Source organism: Equus quagga, chromosome 6 (genome assembly GCF_021613505.1).
Source record: "Equus quagga isolate Etosha38 chromosome 6, UCLA_HA_Equagga_1.0, whole genome shotgun sequence".
NCBI classification, from domain to species: domain Eukaryota; kingdom Metazoa; phylum Chordata; class Mammalia; order Perissodactyla; family Equidae; genus Equus; species Equus quagga.
Genome location: NC_060272.1, coordinates 36,930,070 through 36,958,004, shown reverse-complemented (window position 1 = coordinate 36,958,004; position 27,935 = coordinate 36,930,070). Strand labels below are relative to the sequence as shown.

Below are 27,935 nucleotides of genomic sequence, written 5' to 3'. Positions count from 1 at the left end.
GCTCCAGGTCCCGCGGCCTCCAGGGTTCGCGCGCTTTGCGGGACTGGGGAAGCTACGGCACCGGATATTCAGGTCCGCAGAGCATCCCAGTGCAAAGCCTGCACCTGCTTATTGCGTGAGCTACTAACCTTGAAAAAAAAGAAAGAAAGGAAGAAGAGAAAAGAAAGAAAGAAAAGAAAAAACAACAGTTTGGAGAGAGCGAGCGAGCAGCGAGCTGTGGTCTTCCTTCCCCATCTTTCCAGTTCAGCTTCCAAGAGTCAGGCACGCGGTCACCTCCCCCTACAGAAGGAAACCTGCTGGTCCCCTCACCTCTGCCCTGGGGCAAATGTACCCCTTTATCTCCCTTGCACACGCACACGCTCACACGCGGACACAAGCACACATGCGCGCACACACAGACCCCTCCCCTCGGCGGGCTTTCTCTCGCGGCTTCGGGACTGAACTGGCTGCGGGTCCCCCGAGATTGCCCCAGGCCTCTCAGTCTCCGAGGTCGTCCCCCTCCCGACCTCCAAGTGGCCTACTCCCTGGGCTTCCTCCCGGGCCCCTCACCCGGAGCGCGTCTTCGCGCTCCCCGAACCTTGCCGGGCAGGGTCACGACCTCTCCCGCCCCCGGGACGCTGCTCGGCGCCGCAGACCAGCCCCGCCCGGGCCCCGCGGCTTGCGGTGGAACCCGGGTCCGAGGGAGCGCACACGAGGTCAGTGGCGCTGAGAGGGGTCCCCAGACCAGGGCGCGGCCCAGGCGGGGACTGGGGCTCCTGTTACGGCACCATCCTGCTCCTTCCCTCCCCCTCCGCCCCGTGGCTTGGGGTTCCCGCGTCCCGCAGCTGCCAAGCCCCAGCACCCAGGAGGGCAAGGGGCGGATCGGGCCGGAAGAGCAGGATCTGAGCAGGGTGAGGTGCCAACTTCTCAGACGGCCGAGAGCGGCTGGATTGCTCCGAGGAAAGGGAGGAGAGGGCCGCGCTCGCCGGGGCGCGCGGCTCGCGGGCGCGCTGAGCCAGCGGCGCTGGGAAGGGAGTGAGGAAAGGGCAAGGAGGCGGTTGGGGAGGGACCCAGGGTGGCGGAGGCTGCCCCCCGCTCTTTACCTTGCGTTGGTGCAGTCATTGTAGAGGGTCTCGAAGTCCTTCCTGGAGATGAGTTTGCAGCGGTTCACTCCGGGCTGGATGGCGCCCAGTCCCCTCAGGATGCGAACCTGTTCCACATTGCACACTACCGGCGTGATCTCCAGCCGCTTCAGCTTGGTGTAGACCGTGTGCAAGCCCCCCACCAAGTGCTTCAGGAACAGGTCGAAAGCCTGGGGTAGGCAGATCAGCTCGCAGCCCTCCACCGTGAAGGAAGCCACTTTGGCCCCCCTCAGATCCACCATTTTGCACTCATTATTCTGGGGGGTGTTTTCCACTGGGGACGGGGTCGAGTACACGGGTTTCCCGGGGAGGGGGCCGCAGCTGCTGCTGCTACTGCTACTGCTGCTGCTACTGCTGCTGCTGCTGCTGCTACTGCTGCTGCTGCTGCTGCTGCTGCCGGTGCTCGCGTTGATGGGGGTGCTGGAGGCGCCGCCGCCGCCAGCGCTAATGCTGCCGCCGCCGCCGCTGCCGCCGCCGCCGCCGCTCGCGGTCACCAGGCTGGGGTTGCAGTTGCTGCCGCCGCCGCCGCCGCCGCCGCCGCCACCGCCGCCTCCGTTGCCCGCGCTGCCGCCGCCGCCTCCGCTGCCGCCGCCGCCGGTGGAGGTGACTGTGGCCGCCACCGCCGCCGCCGAAGCGATGGGCTCCGGCCGGAACAGAGTTGGCCCTGAGGACGCTGGGGGCCCGATGGACGGAGCCGGAGACGAGGTCGCCGAGGAGGTGGAGGTGGTGGTGCCGGAGGAGGAAGCAGACGTGGAGATCGGGGGTTGAGGGGGGACCAGCTGGGTCGGAGGGATCAAAGCCGCCGGCACTGCCATGGTCACATATAAGGGGAAACAGAAGGAGGAGAAGCGAGGGGAAAAGTTGCCACACACCCCGGGGAGGGGAAGGGGGAAAAAAGAGGGAGAAAGAGCTAGGGGACAACAACAACGACAACTCCAGGAGAGAACGAGAAGAAGAAAGGCAGAGAAGGAGGAAAAAGGAGATGAGGGTATGAAAGAGAGAGTGCAGGAGGGGCGAGCGCGAGAGGCGCTCTGGAGAGAAACGCACAAAAGTGTCCCGCAAGTCGAAATGCGAGTCCTCTCCGGGGGCTGGGATCGGGGGCTGGTTTGGAGGGGGGGGGGGGGGGGGGCGGGGGAGGGTCTGCTGTTGTTGTGTGGGTCCTGCTCTAGCACAAAGTTAAGGATGAAGGTGAAAAGGAGGAGGTTTGAAGGACTTGGGTTCTCCCTGGCAAGTACATTGATCAAAGATTGAGAGGGGAATGACAGAGAGAAAATGAGCTGAAAAGTGCAGGCTGCCGGCTGGACGAGTTGTTGTTGTCACACGGTGCAGAGGGGAGGAGCTCCGGAAACTTGAAATACCCTTTGAAGCCGCAAAAACCTCACTCACTAGTATTAACCCAAATTATCCAACCAGGAACTCGGAGCAGAGACTCCGAGAGCGCGAGACAGAGGAAAAGCGAGTGAGCAAGAAAAAGAGGAGGGGTGGGGGAGGTTAGGGAAAGAAACTATGGGAGGGACGGAGAGGAAAAGCGGGGACGCAGAAGTGGCGATCGGAAAAGGAGAGGGAGATCAATTTCTCTTCTCCTACCGTTAGATTGCGTGTCTAATAATTCCATTTCGTCCGCGACGACTCGTAATTTTTTTGCCAAAACCTTCTAAGCAATCGCCTGCCAACTTAAAGAGGAGCCAGAGCGCTCCGAGATCTCTTTCAAGGATTTAGGATATATTTCCGTTCGTTTTTGCAATGAGATATAAATGAAAACACATCCCCTCACTTCGTGATTATTAAGAGAGTATTTTGAGGAAAATTTACATGTAAGCAAAGCGTGTGTTTTATGCATCTCATTGTTTTTATCTCCCTATTAAATTATTTATTTGTATAAAGATACTGAAAATTCCAGGACAGTTTTCAAGTTGTGGGGGAAAAGTCAGTTTGAAGTCGCTTAGGAATAATGGAATGCTCTGTATTCAGTTCCTTATTTCCTCATAGATTGTGGAAAGAAAGAATTGCTTGCCCTGATGTGGATTGCTCAGAATAACTTCCCCAAAGGCAGGTCAGAAATGCCTGTTATACCAACAGACTTCGAAGAGATCAGGTACCCTTGAAGATTTAGAAAGTGGAAAACAAGAAAACACTGATTTTTCTTACTGAAAACTCTATAATTAATTCACCTGTCTTGCACAGCAACCAACTATCCTCACGTCCTTTGAGACCCAAGGCTAGTTGCTAATGTGTTACATGAATAACAATATTTTTTTCCTATTTGAAAAGTATCAGTATTTTGGGCAAGTTCTTTTCTGTTTGTCGGTGAAAATGTGTTTTGCAAATAATTGAAAGAAGAAAAACAAAGTTCACTAGCTGCCTTGTAAAGGCAGACAGGGCGACTCTGCTTAAAAACCACGTCAGGCTGAGTTTAGACTGCCTCTCTTCCTCTTTGCCTCCCTCTCTCCTTTTCTTCCCTTTTCTAACTTGTTGCATGGAGGTATTTATTCAAGGATTTTTGACCAATATATGATTTGAATATAGATCAAGTCTGTTCTCTGTTTATATCTCCAGGAATCTTAAATAGTTAGGCTTTAAACCTGTCTACACATGTTCATTAACTTCACTAGAGAGAAACAATGCTTTAGCACTTGACAGATTTCAAAAATAAACTATTAACGTTGGGTTCACTGTCTTGAGAAATTTCATAATGAAGTTTCTGGGATTTGATGTTGAAATTATTATCATATTCTCTTTATTATTTTAATTCTTTAGACTTTTTGGAGTTTGGTGTCAAAAGGGGTAGGGAATATCTACAGACAAATATGACATTGTTGAGTAATTTGTGTAAGTTTCTGCTAAACTTTTTGGGACACAAGTTATATCAGGAGGTTTCAAAATTCAGAAATTTGAATCCAAAAAATTGATTGTTGCTAAAAAGTAGGTAAACTTCTACAAACATAGCTAAAGTTTACACAGTTGTTTGGCCTAGTTACCCAATGTATTTTAATATATTCAAAAGTAATTTATATTAACTTTTCGTTCCTCATATCTGTCCAAAATTAAAATTAGGGATTTGATATATATTACATACATCAAAATACTTCTTTAAGTGTTTACACATGTTCTGGAAAATATTACCTTTTTGAAAAATGCCAGATTACTATGTTAATGAGCAAAGGAGAGGAAGAAGATGATTAAGCCCTGAAAAACTAATTTTATTTTGGAATTGCATGCAAAACTTTAATAAATTCCAATAGTCTTTAAAACGCTAAACTACGGTTTCTTCATTTTAATTTCTAGACCCCCAAATGAATAAAATTGGATTTAAATGCTGAAAATCGGCCCTTAGCATTCTCATCTCTCACATTTCCTTAAACTGTCACTCACCCAATACCTGCCACATTCGGAAGCCACAGACAAGAAGTAATGATAGCTGACTAAGCCATAATCCCAACCTACTTCAAAGCAAACTCCAAATTTTCTGCTGGGAAACCTGTGCCTCCCAGCACACAAGCTCCATTCAGAAGCAGGGCTTGGGGTGTCTGCCCCCACCTGAATGGGAGCTTCTTCCCCACTTAACCCCCCTCCTCAGGTCTCTAAACCATTTCTAGGAACTACCACTTACCCCCTTGATCAAACAATAGGATGAGAAAAAGCATCTAATGCAAATTAAAATCTGTAAGAAAGCAAAGTCTCAAAAAATTTTGATTTCTTTCTCTCCTCCTTTTTTTCTTTTTTGAGAAATGTTACCAATGATTAAGGCAAACAGTGTTTAACAGCAACAGATAAATCAACTCTAGCGACATTTGAAATTTTCACTCTTTCCATTGCATCTTTAGCTTTCAAAGCTTTTGTCTTATTTGTTTATTGTTTTTACATTTCTGATTGTTTCAGATGCTCTCCCTCCACCTCATCTTCTCCAACCTGCACTCAATTTGCATAAGCAAAACTCAAAGTACTGTAACTGATATTAGAAAATTCTCCCTGTGTTTTGTGAAGACGTATTGTGCTGAAATCAATAAGACTGTTTAAAATTCAAAGACCTGCAAATCGTTCTGTTTGTCCTTTGATAGGGCCTGTGCTGATTAAAATGCTACCAAGAAAGCTTAATTGCTGCACTAATTAAGAAGTCTTTAATTTCTTTCCTAGGATATCGTTTGAAGCTGAGCTTGTACCAGTTCAGGGAAGGTATTTTCTTCCCTCCCTCTGCCCCCTCCTGGCCCCTCCCCTCCCCTCCCCCTTCCTCCGTGCCCCCGACGATATTCCTATGAATGGGAACTAATAGAGAGCGTGGTCTCAGATCTCACCGTCTATTAACAAAAATCGGCCCAGGATACAGAGTTCAGTGCAGTATGAAATGCAGCTTTGAGAAGAGCTGTAAGGTTGCAGGAGACAGTAAGAAAATACAGAGTAGCTGTTGCAGCAAAAGTCCCGGTGAATACCTGGATGACAACAGGCACTTTAGCCCGATGATGAGGGCATCCTGTTTGGTTAAAAGGGGCAGTGACAAGGAAATGCTTTTATTGAAACAGAGAAACATAAAAAACATGCTTTCAAAACCTGTGGTTTAAAAAAGAAGAATAGATCTGTAGAAAGGTGGACTTATAGTTGGGATTTGGTAAGTATCCTTTTATTTTATGAGTCTAAAAACATGAATTCTATGGGGATTTATTTTTGACCCTTTTTATAACCCAGGGAAGCATAGCACTGTATTACATCCATTCCATCCTCATCTATTGACCTATTTTATTCACTGATTTCTCAAGTGGGGAAACTGACTAAATGATTTCACAAAGCTTTCTCTGTAATCAATAGTCATTTTTTAGCTTTATTCATGCTGCATTATAATTCTGGTAAATGAGTGCAAAGTAGAAGATTGTAAGAAAGATACAAATATTGACAAAGCCAGGATAAGTCATGTCTTTAAATCTTCAGAGTTTCAATATAGCCATTGATAACAGTTATTTGAAAGAAAGATTGAAAATGTATATTTCATAGAGTATAAAAAACTAAAATGATTGAGTAACTTAAAGGTAGTACATATTGGAATGTGTTTCTTGAATATCTCGAAATTTCCTGAACGCTTTGAGTATTCTCTTTTTATAGCATCACTAAGTGAAACAGAAACAATTTGGGCAGATGCAGAAAGGGCAACAAGAAAAGATTCATTACAATTTTGTTCTTTTAATTTTTTCCCAAGTTCTCTTAGAAGCATGAACAGAAAAATACAGATGTATACTTCAGATCTATGCTGAATTCCTTTCAGTGACAGGACAAGGAGATAACATGCTTAATAGATTCAAAGGGAGATTTACCATTCCGAGCACGACGTCACTCTAATTATGTTTACTCTAATTGAAAGCAAGGTTTTTTGGAATCTGAAATTACTTTCAGAATTTTTTTTTAAATAATGCAAGTGGATCAAATGTTGATCACAAGCATTTCAATCTTTCAAAATGTATTGGAAAATTAAATGAAAAGTAGAGTTTGGTACAAACAATGCCCCAGGGCAAAAAACAACTAACACTAGATTTTCCAGTCCAGCCATAACACAAATCAATTTGAGCACACTTCTATGGCCAGACTGCCAGATTGTTATGACTGCTAATTCACTCAATCAAAGAGTGCATTAGCACACCCGGCACAAATAGCTTTAACAATAGAGTGCACTTCTGAACAATTCTAAGATAGATCACAACGGAGAAGTAAAGGGGAAGGACATTTTTACATCTGCATATTTACTAATGGACCTGTTTCCTTAATAGAAAAAAAAAACTGAGATGAACTTCAGGCAGAGGTTTATTAAAGACCTATCCGAGTTTGGCAAATCTAGAAAGATATCAGGGTACCAGTAGTTCACTGACTTTGTTAAACATTTCTCAGGAGAGAGTCCAAAATTGATGTTTGCACTTCAGTAGTAAATCATTGAAGATGGAGAAATTATGCCAAGTAACTCTCTCAAGCCTTTTTAACTCAGACACATGGTCTCACCAATCAGCTCAGCAGATAAACCTCGGCTGCCTTAAGCAAAGACTTCTCTACTTTTACACATTCCGTCTCTGACCTCCCCACTTAGGGTTCCAACTTCTGACTTTTAGTGACTCGCACTTCCACAGTCTCCCTCTCTTTTCCAGTCCCCTGCCTCTCCTGCAGCACAAGGAATAAGACTTTTATCTCACTGATACATTCTCTAATCAGGCGCAGAGAGCTTGGTGATACATTATCCAAAGGATAGAAGGTAGGGAGCTGAAGGTGAACACACTGTAACTTGAAGCACTCTAACTTTATATTACAAACTTCCATTCTTAACAAAGAAGTGGTTAAAATGGTTATAAACAACTCTGACTTGTTTTACAGCATGGAAGTGTGTTCACTATATATATGCTGCCTGAACACATCCAGTAATTTTCTGTTCACATTCGTGTTTACATAGATCTCAGAGACAAATGGCACAATTTGGCACCACTGTTCCTCCCTCCCTCTCTTCTATCCTCACTTCCTTTTCTCCTGGTTCAGAATGAAGGTAACCTGTGGCTGAAAATACTTTTCTTGTTATGGAGCATATTTTAAGAAATCTCTAAACCTCTGTCAGGGGAGAGAGGATAGTAGCAAAGAGAAGAATAGTTACAAAGAAAGAAATTATCGTGGAATTGTTTTTCTGACCCCAAGCTATATCATTTCCATGAGAAGCAGTCAATTCTCCCTGATAATTTAGTTATACTTACCCATCAGTACTTACTTCCAGTGTAAGTAGCCTAATTCCATCTGTGGGCTGGTACTGAGAGTTGCACAGCCAAATATTCGATAAAAAAACAAACACAGTGAGATCATTTTAAAGTTGGAATGTAAAAGGAAGCAGCAACAAGAATAATATAAATTGAGATTAACTCCCTTCATCTCTTAAATTGGGCCATTGTGAGAGGAATGGCAGACCAGATTGAAATAAGTTCAAAAAGTCAGGCAGGTATTTAAATCCCTAGTTTTCTAGTAAATATTCTACCTTTGATTGTACATTTTCATATGTGGCATTTTCTAATTCTCATGCTACTTTCTCTTTAAATAACCAAAATCTCATTTTACTCTAAAGAAAACCTGTATTAAAACATATGAATTGCTAAGAGATACATAGTTGGGAATGGGGGTTGGGAGAAGTCCTATGTAGTATAAACACATATTTACTATTGAAACATAAATTAGCGTATAATTTTGTAATGTTAGGAGAAATGTGTTAAACTATAAAAGCTCCTATTGATTCACTGTCTGCTTTGTTGTTGTTGTTTTAACTTATTATCTTGGTCCTTTTTCTTTCTCTTTGCTTTATTAAATAAAAGAAGAGGTCATTGTCCAGCAAATAGCCTACAAAAATTGTTCTATTTGAAGTCAGAAATTTCAAGGATTGTTAGAAAAGACTAAACTGTTTATTTATTTATTGCCCTTCAGAACAAAGAGATTTTTTTAAAAGTTGAAAGAATAACAATTGCCACCTTCCAGCCTGAGATCTTGTATGTCAAGTTTCAGCCCAGAGCAAATTTTTACAACAAGTTATAAACCCCCTGTAACAGAGGGTTTATTATAATGGAAGTGCTGACACAACCTTAACTATAGCGTTGTAAACGGCTATGCTATAATATCCATTAAGCAGAAAGAAAAATAAGCTGGCTGATCAATAATTTATACAAAGAGTACCAACTGCAGACATAATAACTGTAATGTTTGCAAAGCAATCTCTCTGCTCTCCAGGCTTAACAGTAAACGCAAACTAGCAACGCTGTTAATTTCCAACTCCTACAGATAAGAATACAAACAAATTACTTAAAATTATATTTTGCTCAACATTTAGCATGCCTCGATGGGATAAAATAAAATTTAATTATGATGCAACTTGTGCCGGATGCAAAGCTGTTTTGTTTTCCAGCACATTTTATTATGAAAGGACATTCATTTGGAACATCAATTATGGGGAAATAGTATGTTTCACTGAGTTGACTTGGGTCAGACAGGCTCTTCTAAGAGTTATTCAGACATGGAAACAGATTGACACTGTTTAACTTCAAAGAAAGTTACAGGGTTTTACAGAGCCACAACCTGAAATACAATACTGCAGGCTCTGATCCGAGTCAACTGTCAGTAAAAACACACCTTGTCGTTAGAGTTCATGGGAAAAAAGACATTGGTTTGGAAAATGTGGCCATCATTAACATCTAGTGAATCTTGGAGAGCTCAATCAATGATAAGCCTCATTTGCATGGAAGCAAGATGTGTCGTTTCTACCTAGTAAATATAGATCATAAAATGTGAGCATTATTTTCTTTTCTGGAAAATTTTGAAAAAGGTATTTTCGTAGACGTCCACAATTATTACTGCTTTGTTTTCTATAGTGTCCACATATGTGGAGGATGCTATTGTGATATTTTTGTTCCTGTTGACGGCTTTTGAAGCAAGAAAAGAAGATTTGAGAGGAGTAAAAGAAGGAAATAGGAGAACTGAAGGATCTCAAATTGCCCACTCTGTATATACTTGAGGTTGAACCAGATTGTACATTTCTGAGGTTCACATCTCCATCAGTCTTTTTGTCTGTTCATTTCCTGAGGGGGTGTGGAACCCAGCAGAACGAAGAGACTTTGCTATCAGAGTTGTAAAATGGTGTATTACCCTGTGAGCAATTGCACTTGGAAAGGAACCAGTAATTTATATGAGAAGTGTTTAAGATTGCCTGCTCACCCAGTGATCCATGCCAGGTCAGTTCCAGTAATGCCAGAAAACAAAAGGAGGTGCACATCCCTGGGAAAGAGACACCTTATACGCCTTAAGAGCTTGTGAAGGGAAGCACTAAAATGCCATTTTCTCAAATGAACTGGTCATTACCATTTAAAATCCTGAGGGCCGTGGAACTGGGGAGGAGAGAAAGAATTTTTCTTTTGATTTAACAGGCCTCTGAAGTACTAGTTTTAAGGGGGAGGTGTTTTGTTGTGATTGTTTCAGCCCTATGCTTCAGCAAAGGTTACATCTTGAAACAAAAGTGCATTTTTTAACAATGAAATGGAAAATGTTGAACACCATGGCTCTGAGAATGTACTTGGCCCATTTTAAACTTAGAAATTGACTGTTTTAAAAATGACCAGTACAAATAGTAACACAACTGTCTATTAATAATATCTATGCCAGGTTCTAAGTTGTTGTTAATTTTTTACTTGAACAGATTTTGCCAGATCAACCCCTCACGCCTCCAGTTTTCAAGAGAGGACTGTGAGATACTGGCAGGGTGTTACATTAGAAATCACTTTCTGGGCCAGCCCTGGTGGCCTAGTGGTTAAGTTCAGCGTGCTCCATTTCAGCGGCTGGGGTTCGTTCCCAGGCATGGACCTATACCACTCCTCTGTCAGTGGCCATGCTGTAGCAGTGGCTCACATACCAAAAGAGGAAGACTGGCAGCAGATGTTAGCTCAGGGCGAATCTTCCTCAGCAAAAATAAAAAATAAAAAAAAAAATCACATTCTTCATAGCGCTTTTCATTGTTGATCAAGTTAATCAACATACAGGCTCTGAGTATACAGGCACTTGGGGAGAGTTTGCACTGTTGCCATCCTCAGGCATGTGCCTTCCTCATATGCCATACAGTCATTTTAGTTTTTTAATCAGAGTTCAGTTCATGCACATGTCCAGCATATCTTCACTTGTATGTTTAGAGAAGAAACTAAGAAAGGGACAGTTTCCTATATGTCAGGATTTTTGATTTACTGATTGGCTGAAGATTCAGCACATCCAGGAATCTTTGCTGATTTATCCCTATGTGTGGTAATAACTTTCACCATGCATTCCAATGGGTGAGGTAATTGTCTTATGCTTTTCTACTTGTTGATATGTTTCTCTTCAGGTGGTCTCAAGTAATTTCTACTCTTTTTGGATAGCTAGTATAATGCCTAACACTTGCTGGGTGCTCAATAAATGTCAGCTGGGTAATTAAAATTGCTTTTATGTTATGCCATCCATTCCCTTCGTCCCCAAATTGTGTAAACTGCTCATTCTCCAAGTCATGTGTTGTTTGATTCAGACCAGGATATTAAAGACTAACAAAATTTTACATATGCTCATTTCTGTTGTAATGTACTGCTAATTTAGGAAAACTCTCAAGGCAAAAATCCAGAGATGCTAGTAAATTGGGTTTCAAAGAGCTGGAAAAGAGAATCATAGACCCATAACAAAAGCTCATATCTGACACTGGTACAGAAAGAATCTTCTTAGTCGTCCAAGGAGCCACTGGGGAGGGTTGAGTCTTCACCAAGACTGAAAATATGTGAGGCTGTACTCTGAAGTGCTGCTACAGATGATGAGGACAGGTAGGTTTGTTTGTGAAATTCTACCTCCCAAATGTGAGTAAGAAGGAGGCATGTGCAACAATTTGTACAGTCTTTACTTTAACCACCATCACTTTAATGGACATAACATTCTCTGTTATACAAAGCATACTTTTTGTGTGTGTACTGACAGTATACTCATTGCTGAGGATGTAGAGAAGAAAAAGATACTCATCCTGATCAGACTTTCATATACATTCTCTCAGTTGAGTCTTACTGCCTTAACTTCATTGAAATTGTGTGTTAGGGGAGCCTAGAAGATTATTTAATCCTAGGACTGCAGATCTCATCCTGCCATTTCCCCATGCGATGAGGATGCCAGACATCACAAATTGTTCTCAGATCCTTCCCTGAGAGCTCAGAGACAATCTCAGAGACATTCCCAGCATGGAAGTGTAGGCACCCTTTCACTACCAGCCCATTTGATTCATCCTTATATATCATCCTTTATCTTGCAAAAGAGGAAACTGACAATTAACAAAATATGAAGACTTCCCCTTATACTCACAGCTAGTTGAGGCTTAAGCCAGGTATTAAACTCAAGTCCTCACTGAATTTTTTCCCCCAGCTATCCTTGAAGGAGACCTTTTTGAGGTGAGCAGGGGAATTTTTTTCATTTCATATGTAAAGGAACTATAAAAATAATAGACTGGCACAGGTGGATCTAGATTCATGGTTCTCTGCCTTTTTCTACCACTGTATAATGAATTTCCATAAGCTCTAACAGAGCTACTGATGTGTTCTCAGTGGCTGCTTAGATGTTTGCGCTCATGTGCTACAATGCAGCATGATGAGGATGGAGAGTCTTGAAAAAGAGTTGGGGAAATACTGTTATTTCAAGGGCAAGATTTTGAGATCCTGAGAAATACTGAACCGGTATGTGATATCAAAACTTAGTCAAACTGCAAAAACCCCTGGGGCTCCTTGACTTTTGTGACTATCTCTGGTTTCCTTTGGTTAAAAAATGAGAGCATCCACCAGTAAAAGTCACCTGTTGAAGTCCTTTGCAAACTCTGGCATTAAACCAGCAGTTGACTGTGTAAACACATTACTTTTCCGTAGTCTCTTACCAGCTTTAGTTTGCTTTTCCATAGGGGACTATTCAGCCTCTTTCTCCTATCCTTTTTCATCCTGATTTCAAGAAAGCTCACTTTCTATTTCTTTTCCAAGAGATGATTCGGGAATCACTCACAGCTATTCCCAACAGAGCCATAGCATGCCCTCCTGCTGCCCCATTTAAATAGTCTGAACTGTGTGGCTTTTTCATTTACTCTCCCTTTAGATGGAAGCTGCAAAGTAGAGAAGGCTTGAATGGCCTGTGTCTTCAAAGAAGCGCCTTGAGCTCTGGAATGCAACAAAGTGGGAGAGACCACTGAGCACTAGGAAATGTCAACAATGAGAGGGAGACGCCTGGGCAGGTGGATTGGGGCCTTACTCTAGGCATTTTCTAGGACAAGGCAATCAACTCAGCTGAACAAGAAAATGGGTATTTTTCCCACAGAAACTAATTTAGCTGATTTTGAAACACATTGATAACAGCATGTGCATAAATTTCAGTACATGCTTACCAGGTGGTTCTATGTTATATTTTTATGTAAGTGATTTGATTGACAAATTGATGATAGTTATTACTAAAGAAGAATTAAAATGTGCAATAGTCTGAACATTTTGATCCTAATAGGAGACTTTAGAACTTGACTGAATAAAGCTTAAAAAAAGACATAGGATCAAACTAATTTTAATAGCTAAAATGCATTTACACTTATTTGTAGTCTATTTCAAGTTGAATTTAAAAGAAAGCAAAAATGTTCCCAAATGCTATATGCTAGTAGTAGCAATTAGGAGTTTAATTAATTCTAAGCATAGAATATGAAAATACAGAATTAGTAATCTATAATTGATAAGATTCATTGTAAATAGGTATTAGATGGAGCATTCATCAACTAAACAAATAGTATTTTATATACAAATGTAGAGAGAGAAATTCATGTCTTCAATGTTTCTTTTGACCTTAGTATTCAGCAGTAATCATCTTCAGTTTCTTGACATTTCAGTTTTCTTAGCCAAAATGTTCTAATAATCTGATTACTACTTGTTGAATATCCAAAAGAAGCCTCCCGATCAGGAATTGTCAAATGTAAATGTGCAAAGTGATGTTCATACACACTGGATTTATGCATGCTAATATTATTAGTCATCATAAGACATTCAAAATCGACATTAAAGTAAGTAATGCTGTATTTGAAGGCCTCTAGATGTGTATGGCACTTATGCTGAACATTTTTAAAGAGAATGTTTCCTATGAAAATGTACTTATATTTTTACAGTTTGATAATCTTTTATTTTAATGATATGATTGCTAAAATGTCTCTTTATAGTTTAGCTACACAGAAACAGTTTCAAGGAATTGCTTTACACACACCCATGGACACACACACACTCACATGCCTACTTTCAGAATTTTCTAAATAGTAATTACTTCTTTAGATTTGTAGTCTATAACTCATGGTATTTTTGGTATCCAAAAATATTTACTTTTTGCTTCCATTTAAGTAATTTTAGTCTAAAAGCACTTACTAATCATAACAACACAGCAGAGTTTGTTTTGTAAACATTTACTTTATTATTAGCCTTTGTTTTCCAATACAATGCTTTAAAAATATCCTCTGTTGTATAAAGGACATTGTTGCAAAAAGGCAGCTCAAAACTTGTCCTTCCCTTCCTTTCATCGATCTGTTGCCTGTTAAGTAATATGAACAGCTGTCTCTAGCTCACCCACAAGCAGGCTGAACATCATAATAAGGTAGTGTTACTGGCCCACATCTATGAATGATTATACAGAGGGTGCCAGTTCTTTTCCATTAAAGATAAGATAACAAACATACCATAGAGAAGAAAACTGGTGAGCAAAAGCAAGTGAGTGCTTCTGACTTTAAGGTTTAGTCACTTCTCTGGTAACCCCTGAGTTTCTCTTTCAGTTGGGTTTCCAATAAGGTGAAGGTGCCCTCTGTAGGAGACTTCCAGTAAATGCTGTTTCTTTCTATCTGGGTGACAACACACAAGTCATTTTCCCTCCTTTCCAGTTTATAAACAAACAATCACAGTGCTCTGTGTTAACACAGTTTGAAGTCTTTATAAATCCTAGAGGGAAATTAGGATAAAGCCCACAATCGACTATGTAAATCTAGTGCCTTTTCAAAAAGAGAGAAATTGAACACAGAGAAAGTTGTACGGCACATTGGTGTTTGATATTTACTGACATTGTGGTACATAATAGGGTGAGTATTATAAATTCAGACAAGTTACTGAAAGCAGAAAAACAGAAGGTCTTGGCATAGTTGAGTGAAAAGTGGATCTAAACAGAAGAATCTACAAGCGGAGAGACACATTCACCACCTAATAAATATACCTCCCCAAAAGGTCTTCTTATCTTCCCTTCTTATAAAGGTTACCATAATGCAGATTCATTATCAGTCCCACTGGGTAGCATATAGCTTCGTAAGAAATTGCTTTTGTTAGCATGCTCATAGAAAGAGATTAGCTATTTCACCAGATCTCTTGGGGCTATTTGAAATTTTGGGAATTCTCTCTGTAATTTAAAATGGAAGTTAAAGCCAATGTGAACAGACTAGGGAAAATCTCACAAATTAAACCTTTCCATCTGGAAATTTCTTCATCACTCATTACCAAAGTACAAGCTGAAATCACATTTGTTACAGGCAGGAGAAGTTTCATCAGTGATGATGCAATCATATGTATATTAATGTTTTAATAATTAAGCATTTTGGTTGCAAAGAAAAACCTAAAATTTAAATGCTTAACAGCATTTTGGATTTAATTTTTGGTCTTTATTGACTTTGCATATTACCTCGAGCTTCCCACTGAAGCCATCTATTTACATGTTTTGGACTATGACTCCAGCCCCTATGGAATGTGTGTAGAAGAAGCTGTCACCTGCATTGCAAGTTAGGGGATAAGTAGGCTTGGAGCGTATGAGAAGGGAATATCTGCTTCCTTTTACCTATCTGACTGCATTTGTCCTTTAATACCAGCGCAGACATCCCTTCTCTGTGAATCTGTATTCCCATAGCACCAGGTATAGACCTCAATGGCAGTATTTATAGAGCAATTACTATATGCTAGGCACTGCATTAAATAGCGTACATAGATTATCTCATTTAATTCTTACAACACATGAGAAGGAAAGGCAATTGTTATTATCCCAGAACAAAAATAAGGAAACTGAAGGTTGAGAGGTTATGTTACTTGCCCAGTCTACCCCTAGGCCTGCTTTCTTTTCCACTATGATGTACTCCCTTCCGGTTGCACTTCTTTTCCCATCTGACTGTCTTTCACATGCTCAACTTATTTGGGTCCCTGTTTTTCTAACACAGCTGCCTGTTGAATCCCCAACCAGGACTAACACAGCAGTCTGTGTTCACTCTGGATGACTGAGCATTGCTAAAGACTCTCTCACAGCTATGCAGATTGGTATCCTTAATTACTCATGACTCTTAGTTACAAGCTTTAAATTTAAGCTAGTTTATCCAGAAAGGGTGCTGAATAAGCTCACATCATCACATTAATAGGAGGTCAAGGCTCCAGTTAGTCTCAGAGATGACTGCAACCACAGATTCAATACCGCCTCATGTTGTCTCTGATCTCTGAAGACACAGTTTTGGGGATCTCTTCCTCAGTTTTTCAGTCTGGCTTCTTCCATACAGCAGGATTCATGGTGCCTAGCAGTAACCATGCTCAGTGCTTCTAACTGCACCCCCAAAGATAGATTGAGATTAGCTTACTTGATACCTAAGGTCAGAAATCCAAGAAAGGGCTCTGGTTGGGTTACTTTGGGACAGATAAACATTTCTGGGTGAATAAACATGTCCAGGGCAATGTTAGGCAGTGGTTAAGAAGGTGTAGGTTGTGAAGAAAGACACCTAGAATTGAAAACCTGGTCTGTGTATGACCTGGGACAAGTTTATATCTCTGGGCCTCAATTTCCTTATCTGAAAAAGGGGAGATGTCAATAGTACCTACTTAACTGCATTGTTATGATGACTAAATAAGTGAATATAAAAGACTTTGCATAGTGGCTGGTTCTGAATATGTTAGTTATCACTGATCACTCAGGTTTTAGGATTGGTTCAGGTTGAGACAGATATCCATTCACAGATCAATCACTGTAGCCAACGAGGCAGAGTAATTTAAGAGCATTGCTGATCACACTTGAGGCATATGCTTAGTCTGAGGGCTGACAAATTTTCTAGACAGGGTAGACTTTTCCAGATGAAGGCTTGAGGAGTGCTAGACAGGCAAATCAGCAGATGCCCGCTCTACAACTATGAAAAATATATGATCTCCTATCCCAAAGGAGGGCCGCTCAACAATCTTTTTTACGTGTCCTTGATCAGCTCCATCTCTCCTTCCTCTCGGTGATAATTCTAAAACTTCTTCAAATTTTAGAACCAACTCCTCATGTACCAGATCCATATTGCCTAATAACACTCCTTCTATTGCAACAGGAAATTTAAACTTGTCCAGTATTCACCTTTTCTTGCCTGGACTGTTGCTAGAGCCTCCTAGCTCACTCCCTTTCCCAGTCTCACCCTTCATCCATCCACATTATTTCCACATCCACACTGGAACTTGTGTATCTTCAATATAAATCTGGTCATACAGTTCACATACTTAAAATTCTTCAATGGCACGTCTTCACTTTCAGGATGAAGTCCAAGGTAATACTGAGCATGACCTAGACGACCTTCTCTACCTCCCTTGTTTTGTATTCAAATACTCTCATGCATAATTTTTATTTCTGAAAGTCTAAAGTGCCAAATTTGTAAATTAAATTATCTTACTCTTCTGGCGAAAATACTTCCATTGCTTCTCATTACACTTAGAACAGTTCTCTGTTCTTTTCCTTCATGGTATTATTCATAGCTGGTAATTTTACATTGGGTTGTATACTTTTTTATTGTATGACTATCTCTACTGGTAATAACTTCTTTCAGAACATTTCTATTTTATTCCTTATGGTATTCTCTGTCTAGTATAGTGATTGGTATATAGAAGGTGTACAATATTCGTTGAAAAATTAATGACCTATTGCTATTAATACTGTTATTTCATGTCTGGCTTTTTGCTTATAACTACCTCTTCCAATATTTATTTGCTTCGGTAACTCTGTCTCATCCATCAGGACGTCTCTCCAAGAAACATTCTCCAAACCTGCAAAAAAGCAAACTATCTCATATCTATGCTATCACATTATCCTGTGTATATCTCTATTTTATTTGTTATGCCTTATGTCTGTCTTCATTAATGGTACAGAATAGATCTCAATCATCTTTTAATTATCACTGAGCATGATGCTTAACATATAACAATCCTCAAGGTGAACTTTGCTTTCTTTAAGACACAGATTAAACTTCACCTGAATGACCAAATTTTGAATGAACGAAATATTAAAGAATAAATTATTTAAATAATTATATTCTACCTCTTCGTTAATAACTTGCCTGATAATATGAGCCTAAATGCTTTCCCTCTTTTTATCTTTTATTTTATCTACTATTTAGCTACTAGTACAATGTCTGTGAAATTCGTTAAAATTATTGCCTTCAATTGCTATTTTCACCTTGGACAATTTAAATTTTGAATGGGTTTGTATCTCATTTTTTCATCTCACCAGCTAGAGAGTGGGGGATTTTGTCCTAGATAATCCTAGAAAAAGGCACATATACATACAATGTAAATTTGAAGTATACATAAATTCAGAGGCTTTAGAATACCTAGTCTACTATATCAGTTAGATTTTTCTGTATAACAGTACAACCCAGAACTTTGTGACTTAAAAAAAATCACTATTTCATTTATTTTGTGCTTTAGTGGGAAGGCTGGGATGGTACTACTCGTCTAGGTCAGCTCAGGTGGGTTGTACGGTCTACAGTGGTTTCATTATGTGTCTGGTGATTAGCATATCGGTTGGGCTAGGGTTTCACCAGGCAGTTGTGTTGGCTGTGGGTATTCTTGTACATGTTACTAACAGACATATACAAAAAAAAAAGTACTATGACCTGAATTGCGTCTCCGAAAATTCATATGTTGAGGTCTTAACCCCCCAATGTAACTGTTTTTGGAGATAAGATCTTTTAGGAGGTAATTAAGAATAAATAAAATCACTAAGGTGGGGTCTTAATCTGATAGAGTTGGTGGCTTTATGAGAAGTGGAAGAGAGAGACATCCTTCTCTCCCTCTCCAGGAACACACATCAAGGAAAGGCCATGTGAAGACACAGCAAGAAGGTGGTTGTCTGCAAGCCAGGAAAGGAGCTCTCACCAAAAACTCAATCAGCCAGCACCTTGATCTTGGACTTGCCAGCCTCCAGAACTATGAGAAACAAATATCTGTTGTTTAAGCCACGAAACCTATGATTTTATTACGGTATCCTGAGCAGACTAAGACACCAAGGTATATACCTAGGAGTAGATTTGCATAATAATAGGGTGTACACATCTTCAAATGGATTAAATAGGGTGAAATTGTTCCACATCCTTCCCAACACCTGATATTCTAAAACTTTTGTAGTTTGGCCAGTCAGGTGGGTATGAAATGGAAACCAAATGCAGTTTTAATTTACACTTCCTTATTACTAAGACTGAGTATTTTCTCATATGCTTTTTGGCCATTTGGATTTTCTTCTTCTGTCAGGTGTCTGCTCTTTTGCCCATTAAAAAATTGCACCATTTATGCTTTTCTTTTTGATGTATAGAATTTATTTATATATTCTGAATCCTTTGGCAGTTATATGTGTTGGAAATATATTTCCCTCAGTCTGTGGCTTATATTTTCATGCTCTTTGTGATAGTTTTTGATGAACAGACTTTTCTAATTTTAATATAGTCAAATTCTTATTTTTATTTATAGATTTCTCTTTTTCTTAATACAGTCAAATTCCTGTTTCATTCTTTATAGATTTCTCTTTCTGTGTCTTGCATAAGGAATTTTTCTTACCCTAAGAACACAAAATTGCTCTTATCTTTTTCTAAAATTTTGTTTCTTCCTTTATATATCTAAGTCTTTAATACAGTGGATGTTGATGGGTTTAAGAGCCAAGATAGACAAGTGGGGAGAGGTGGGCAAAGGGTGTTGCTACTGGCATCTAGTGGGTAGAGGCCAGGAATGCTGCTAAATATCCTGCAATGCCCAGGATTATCCCTCTCAGCAAAGAATTATCTGGACCAAAATGTCAATAGTACCAAGGCTGAAGAATCCTTGGAGTAGTGCTTTGCCTAGTACAACCTTAATCAGGATTCTTAAGTTTTTTACGTGTGCCTAAAAAGAAAGTATACTCCACAATTGTGATGTAATTGGTTTCTGTATTTTATCTGCTTCTTTAATATAATGTTGTTAATTTTGTGGTTCAAGCTTTCATAATAGTACTGCTTACTTGACTACACGATTTATATCATTATTGTGAGAACTGTGCTAAAATCTCCCAGTATGTGGATTAATCTAGTTCTTATACTTATGTCAACTCTAGCTTTAAAGAATTTGAGGTTCTTTTGTTAGGTGATACAAGGTTAGGATTCTTATGTCTTTCTGGTGAATGAAAATGTTTATCATTTTTAAGAGACTATCATTTTCTCTGATAATGCATTTTTCCTTAAGTCTATTCTATCTAATAGATTTTTATAAACACATCTGAGTTTTAATTTGTTTATGATTCACCTGTTATAATCCTTATGATTTATTTTATATTTTCAATGTCCTTACATTTTAGGGTGTCTCCTAGAAACAGTATGGAGCCACTTTATTTTTATGGTACTAATTGATTTTTTAAAAATTGTGATAAAATAGGGGCTGGCTCCGTGGCCGAGTGGTTAAGTTCGTGTGCTTTGCTGCGGCGGCCCAGGGTTCGGATCCTGGGCACGGACATGGCACTTCTCGTCAGGCCACGTTGAGGTGGCGTCCCACATCCCACAACTAGAAGGACCTGCAACTAAGATATACAACTGTGTACACGGGGGGTTTGGGGAGATAAAGCAGAAAAAAAAAAAACAGAGAGGAAGATTGGCAACAGTTGTTAGCCCAGGTGCCAATCTTTAAAAAAAAAAAATTGTGATAAAATATACATAACCTAAAATTTACCACCTTAATCATTTTTAAGTGTACAGTACAGTCGTGTTAACTACAGGACATTGTTAAGTAACAGATCTCTAGAACTTTTTCATCTTTCCAAACTGAAACTCTATGCCTGTAAACAACAACTCTCCATTTTCCCCTGCCTCCAGCCTCTGGTAACCACCCTCCTTTCTATTTCTATGAGTTTGACTGCTTTACAGACTTCAGATAAGTGGAATCATACAGTGTTTGTCTTTTTGTGACTGGCTTATTTTACTTGGCATAATGTCCTCAGGATTCATCCATGTTGTAGCATATGACAGGATTTATTTCTTTTTAAATGATGAATAATGTTCCATTGTATGTATATGCCACGTTTTTAATTAGGGAATATAATATTTAACGTTATTATTTTAAAGTAAAAATTTTTCCAAAGTCTTTGGTATGCACTCAGTACCAGTAGGACTTAAATATGGAGGGGATGCTAAATAACTGCAAACAGGTGGAAATGAAACTTATTTGGAAAACATAAATTCAGATTCTGTAATAAATAAAGGTACACCACTCAATATATGTGATAGCCAAGTAATACTTAATAATATTTATTTAAGTTTTGACTAATCAAATTTTCTAATCCTTTATAAAACATAAAAAAGATCCTTTAAGAATGATCAAGGTCAGGGCTGGCCCAGTGGTGCAGCAGTTAAGTGCACATGTTCCGCTTCGGCAGCCTGGGGTTCACAGGTTTGGATCCCGGGTGCGGACGTGGCACAGCTTGGCAAGCCATGCTGTGGTAGGCGTCCCACATATAAAGTAGAGGAAGATGGGCACAGATGTTAGCTTAGGGCCAGTCTTCCTCAGAAAAAAGAGGAGGATTGGCAGCAGTTAGCTCAGGGCTAATCTTCCTCAAAAAAAAAAAAAAAAGATCAAATTCATCTTAAGAAATGAGAATTACCTAGAATTTTACTAAACTTAGGCAAAAAAAAAAGCCACAAAAACACAGCAAACCAGAAACACCATACATGAAACTCTAGCGAAAAGTTTTATTTTTCCCCTTTTAAGAAAAAACAGTGAAAATCTTCCCCCAGATAGGGGGAGGCCAGCAGTATTTTTGTGGACCTGAGTGATTCCTCTCTGTTTCATATAGCACTAGGCCTGCAGATCACAATCTCCTGGTCCCCTGCTAGACTGGGCTGGGCAGTTGTCTCCTCCTTATATTTAATCCTCAAGACCCAGTTTGATTACTTTCTTGTTCAAAGATTACTCTGTTTGCAATTTTGTCAACTAGAGAAACAAAATGTTGCCTTCATTCTCACGAGCTGTAGGCAATGTTGCCTGCTTTACATACACACTCTTTGTATGACTCCTCTGTGTGCTTGGTAGATGTTGTGGTTTTACTTTTACATGAGAACGCTGAAACTTCTTTACTTGAGGTCTCCACTGAGAGATTTATACCATTAGACAGAAGCATCTTCAACATGACAGCGTTAAAATAGCTGCTCCATTCCCATCCCTAGACTCTCATCTCCCCTCCGTCTTCAGAGCAGCTCAGTTTCTGTTCCCATCGAGCCCCACATCACATAGGCAGAAGTAGACTATGTCTGGGCTTTATACCACATTTTCTTTATCCATTCATCAGTTGATGGACATTTAGGTTGCTTCCACATCTTGGCTATGTTAAATAACACTGCAGCGAACATGGGTGTACAAATATCTCTGAGATCCTGCTTTCAGTTCTTTGGCTTTATCCAAGTAGATATACCATGTAATCTATATTTTAAATTTTTTTTCTGCTTTTTCTCCCCAAATCCTCCCAGTACATAGTTGTATATTTTAGTTGTGGGTCCTTCTAGTTGTGGTATGTGGGACGCTGCCTCAACATGGCCTAATGAGCGGTGCCATGTCTGCGTCCAGGATGCGAACTGGCCAAACCCTGGGCCTCCAAAGCGGAATGCATGAACTTAACCACTCGGCCATGGGGCCAGCCCCAATATTTTTAATTTTTTGAGGAAGCTTCACAGTTCTTCCCATAGTGGATGCACCATTTTACATTTCTACCAATCGTGCAAAAGAGTTCCGATTCTCTACATTCTAACCAGCACTTATTTCCTTTTTTTTCTCATAATGACTATCCTAAAGGATGTGAGATGATATTCTCATTGGGGTTTTCTTTATATTCCCCTGATAATTAATGATGTTGAACGTTTTCATATGTGTATTGGCCATTTGTTTATCTTCTTTGAAGAAGTGTCTATTCAAGTCCTTTGGCCATATTTTAATCAGGTTTTTTTTTTTCTTGTTGAGTTGTAGGAGCTCTTTATATATTCTGGATATTAACATACATCGTTTGCAAATATTTTCTCCTGTCCTATAGATTGCCTTTCATTCTATTGACTGTTTCCTTTGCTGCACAGTTTTTAAGGTTGACATAGTCTCATTTGTCTATTTTTTAGTCTTTTTGTCTGTGCTTTTGGTGTCATATCTAAGAAATCATTGACAAGTCAAATGTCCTGAAGCTTTTCTTTTATGTTTTCTTTTAGGAGTTTTATAGTTTTAGGTCTTAAGTTTCAGTCTTTAATCCATTTAGAGGAGCAGCATTTATTTTAAATCCAGTTAGATACACTTTTTCTTTTAAAGGGTCACTTAGTCCATTTATATACATTGTAATCACTAATATTTTTGCATTTAGATCTTTCATCTTATTTTGTGGTTTTATTTGTATTACTTTTTAAATTTTCTATTTTCTTCCCTTGCCTTTTAATAACCATTCATGACTTACCTGAGTCAGTCAGCACTGTGATGGTTGCCAAATAGTGTTCATCTATTTCCATTATTCCTTCTACATAGACAAGTTGTCATTTCAGTGTAAGAAGGAGGTTTTTCTTCTTCCCAAATTATTTATTTATTACTTTATTTATTTAAATCATGTGGATCCATTTATTATTGCTATTTTCATGTTGAAATTAGCCCAGATTTGGTTGGTTGAACCTATTCCAGCTGGCTCCTGTCATTTTGATACGCCACTATCATTCTTTGGGAGTTCCTTCATTTTTGGCACAATATCTAGGTCCATATTGTGCTCTTCATGCCCCAGTCCTGCAATTAGTCTTTTCTCCAAGGAGCCCAGTATTTTGTGGAAGATCGTATATAGAAATCAAGATCTGGATGCTCAATGTGCTCATTGCTATGTATGTCTCATTTCTTCTAACAAATAAAATAAGGAATGTATGAATGTATATACATAATTATAAATAAAAAAATAGGAAGAATATTTGTGTGTGTCACACATGGATTTATGTTCCTATATCTATTTCTTTCTATCACCTATCTATCTATCTATCATCTATCTAATCTACCTTATGAGTTGATACAATATTTCCAATTCCAATCTAATAATGTCATGTTCATTCTAGCCTAGATTCCCTACTTTCTGTGTTTCCAAAAGTGAGAAATCTAACTTCCGTTACCCTCAATATACTTACTTCTTTGTTCAATCTTCTTATATGTAACCAATATCCCAAACATGCTGGCTACCTCCTTGATCTTGGCCTTTCTGCTGTCTCCTCAGAACGTGGCCCTGCCAGGCCTCCTCCATTGGTTGACTGCTTAGCTGACCAGAGCCCCATCACCACCTTCTGGGCTCACTGCATTCTCAATCCTCAACCCCACCAATCTCTGACACTTCTTTGAACCCTAAACGTACCACCACTTCCTTGACTCCCTCACTGTTTCCATCTTGGCCATGTTCCACAAGCGGAGGGCAGGGACACAGGAAGAAGGCAGCAGAGTCCTCAACTTGAAGCTAAAGTTTATCTGGATATTTAAATGCCCTCAGGCTAAAGAGGTTTCAAGGCTCTGCTTCTAGCTCAAATTCCCCTTTTCATACAGTTACTGATCTCAGAACATCTTCCTTTTTCACCAGTTAATGAATATGTTTAAGAAAATTTTTAAAAATTAGTTTATCCAGAATTTTTACTTGTTTTCAAAGGGTTGCTCTGGGTACTTGGTTCTCTATAATGCCAGAGGCAGAGGCTGGAGGTACACATTTATATGTAACATCTGAGATTTTAATATTTTAACCAAATGAATGAATTTTGAGATCAGTCTAAGAGCCTGGTTCCTTGAAACTGGGTAAGGAAAGTCTAACTTAAGTGACTTTTCCAAGGGGATGTACTAATAAATTTGAAATGAGAATCCAGATTTTCGGATGTCTACTGCCTTCCACATTAGTGCTCTTCCTACTTTAATTACAAATATAAGTGGAGTGATATAATTGCCAGAAGGAGGAGAATAAGAGTAGGAAATTATTCAGGATTTTCTATCTCAGTTGAAGCGGAGTAACTTTCTTTGACTTGCATGTTCTTTTTATTTATCCCACATTATTAGAAGAAAGTGTTCCTCTGCTAGACATAAAGATTGAAATCACTGATGGAGTAGATACGATATTTCTTTGTGGATACAAACTCTGCTTTCTCAAGCATCTTAGTTTCTCATTCTATGACAAGAAGAAGATAGATGAGAGTCATTTTTTGTGTTCTGTATGACATCCTTTATCCAAATATTATTACTCTTTTCCAAGATTTCTAAATTAGGCAATTAAAAGGTTGTATGGTCAAGCATTCCACATAAAGTACTAGAATTCTAGTTGAAATATTCCACCTGCAACCATAATTGTTTCACACTTCCCAATGTAATTTTTTGATGACAAATCCCTTTATTCTATATTTTACATATTTTTTGAAAACATCTAGAATTTTAGCCCCCTTTCCTTTTAAAAATAACAATAATTTCTTTAACATTTACTCCCACGTTATCAGTCATTGTTTAGACTCAAAAAGTTTCACTTGTCTTTTGTGCCAATATAATCTTTAATAATTTTTAAATATTTCTGCATTTCATTCACAGGATGTGAGAATGAGTCATACTGTGGTGGGTCTGCAGGCATTCCCCCGCCCCCCTTCTTCAGTAGCCCAGGTACTTTGCGGAGTGCTGACTGCTCCCCAGCAACAAGTCCTCAGTCGCCTGAAGCCAGTAAGCACATTCTTTTACTCCTCCGGTCACTGTCACGTGTCCAGGGGTGGTGGGCATGCACTTTAGGGGTACAAAGAATCTTGGCATTCTCATTTGGAATGCTGAGACAGACAGAAGTACAGACTCACTTTCTCTGCAGGTGGCAGTGGGGGAATGTGGTCCTGATTGGTTCTGGCAGACACTCTGCAGTCCTGTTGAAGAGGATCCTTGAGATGAAGCAGATATCCCAGAAAGTGGAGCAGAAAGAAGGAAACAGTCCACACTAAATCTGGCAACCACGGAGCCTCCTCTATCTCTGGACTTCCGATGACTGGGGCTAATAAACCTACTTTGTTGTTTGTGCTGTTCCACTTTGCTCTCTTGGCCCTCATGACATAAAAAGAGTCCTAACTCACTGCAACATGAAAGAAGAAAGCAGAATGGAGTGAAATCAAACCAGCAAAGGGTGGAAATCATGAGAAAAATCTAACCATAAATAAAAATAAGAATTAGAGCGAGAGTATCCATGCTTTGCAAAAGTTCGTCAAATGATAAGAAACCCTTTTGTAAATAGGTTTTATGATTTTTTTTTGGTCAAAAATGGATAATGATTAAAAATATCTTGTTAACTTTTCAAAAATATGCATTAAAGGAGCAAACCAATAGCAGATCCAAAGTGATTTAGGTAAATCTGTCCTTCTAGGAGTTCACAATGAGAAGCCTAGTAACAGTCATTAACATACTCAGGTCGTGTCACTAATACTGCATTTATAAGTCTACAGTTTTCTTGTTTATTTTAAAGTATATTCAGTTAAGGCATAAATCTTTTTTGATTCCATACTGAAGGTGTCTGTAAGCAATTTTGTGAAAGAAAAGGAACTTTAAGAGACAGAGTGAATCTAAGGTGAGTCCAGACCTTATCCAAGTGACCAGAAATATTAGGGCAGTACTTTTATTTAAAAAATAATCTTGACATGTAAAAAGCAACAGAAAGGAAAAATATTGTAGGATTCCACTTTTTTAAGGTATCCAGAATATGTAAATTCATAGAGACAAAGAGTAGAGGTTATCAGGGACTAGGGAGAAAGGAGAACGGGGAGTTACTATTTAATGGATACAAGGTTTCTGTTTGGGAAGATGAAAAAGTTCTGTTTCACAACATTGTGAATGTACTTAACAAGCCATTGAAGTGTACACTGAAAAATGGTTAAATGGAAAATTTCATGGTATGTATATTTTATCACAATAACCCTTGATAGAACAAAATTTGATGCACAGATTCAATTATAAATGCTTCCATTTTTCCCCACAACAGTAAGTGTCTATGTGAGGTGGGCAGAGGATGAACAGAAGCTGGGTGGGGGTCCAGGAGGGGCCAGGAGAAGCAGCATGAGTGTGGGTCAGGACATGATTCTCTCTTTCTCTTTAATGTTTTATTGTTTTATTTAATGTACAAAAATTAATGTCACTGTGTGACATAATTTCAAAGCACCTTAGTTTAAAAAAAATGCAAAACATCAACATCTAGCTTTTAAAATATAATGGGGCACTTTGGCATCAGCCTATCTCCAGATAGAGGAAAATACTAACTTCAACCTGAGGACAACCAGTATTTACCCATTTCAAGTGTAAATTCTAGGTTAAAGCGCTGCCAGGTAACTCTCCAGCCTAGGCTGAGAATTCTTCTGGGATGGAGATTTTACTGCTTCTTAAGGCAGTACATTCTGCCTTTACACAGCTGGGGCCACTGGAATGTGCAGCCTAAATTGAGCAGAAGCCCTCAGACCTTGCTGCACTCATACATCATATCTAAGTTTCATATAACAATAATTCTTTACGTTTATTTAGTTCTTACTATGTGTGGGCACCCTGTTAAATGCTTTATATGCACAATCTCATTCTATCCTCATAACTATTGTGGGAAGAAAGTTGTGTTTTTATTCCTAAGTGTTTCCATTTTTATAAGAAAATTGTTACCTTTTATGTAAAAAAAAAAGCAGTCAAGTATATCTCTTCAAAGAGTTGCCATGACCTAGCCATCTGCTTCCATTGAAGCAAACTAGGTCTGCATTTACTGCTTCAACTTCTTCAAAATATCCTGTAAATTGGTAATGTTTAAGGGCACGAGTGTGAAGAAAATTCATAATCTTGATCACTTTTCCAAACCATAATGTGTTGAACCTCAGTTATAAAGTTCACAGCACAAATTCTCCTGATGCAATGGAAATTGAGCTCATTTTCTCTTTTTGATTTAAGTAAACTATTGAGATCTCCTATTGTACTTCTTTTATTTTAGGCACTTTGTGACAAATGATCTCAGTTTTCCTCACAGAGACTA

At 39.4% G+C, this 27,935-nt stretch overlaps 1 protein-coding gene and 1 long non-coding RNA gene across 3 annotated transcripts in view; one reads left to right on the top strand and one right to left on the bottom strand.

Moving 5' to 3' along the window:
- DACH1 (dachshund family transcription factor 1) overlaps nucleotides 1–2,566 on the bottom strand; it is a 413,471-nt gene extending 410,905 nt beyond the window's left edge. The window contains exon 1 of the mRNA XM_046664761.1: nucleotides 1,083–2,566. Within this exon, the coding sequence (XP_046520717.1) occupies nucleotides 1,083–1,936 (854 nt within the window). The 5' untranslated portion in view covers nucleotides 1,937–2,566. The remainder of the gene's footprint in view (nucleotides 1–1,082) is intronic.
- LOC124241148 (uncharacterized) lies at nucleotides 1,172–26,120 on the top strand. Of its 2 annotated transcripts, none has more exons than XR_006889122.1 (4): nucleotides 1,172–1,296; nucleotides 18,726–18,934; nucleotides 25,493–25,618; nucleotides 25,758–26,120. It is a non-coding gene; the product is annotated as an uncharacterized LOC124241148 (long non-coding RNA). The 2 variants fall into 2 exon arrangements; XR_006889123.1 differs by lacking the exon at nucleotides 1,172–1,296 and adding an exon at nucleotides 3,157–3,216.
- The last annotated feature ends 1,815 nt before the right edge of the window (nucleotides 26,121–27,935 follow it).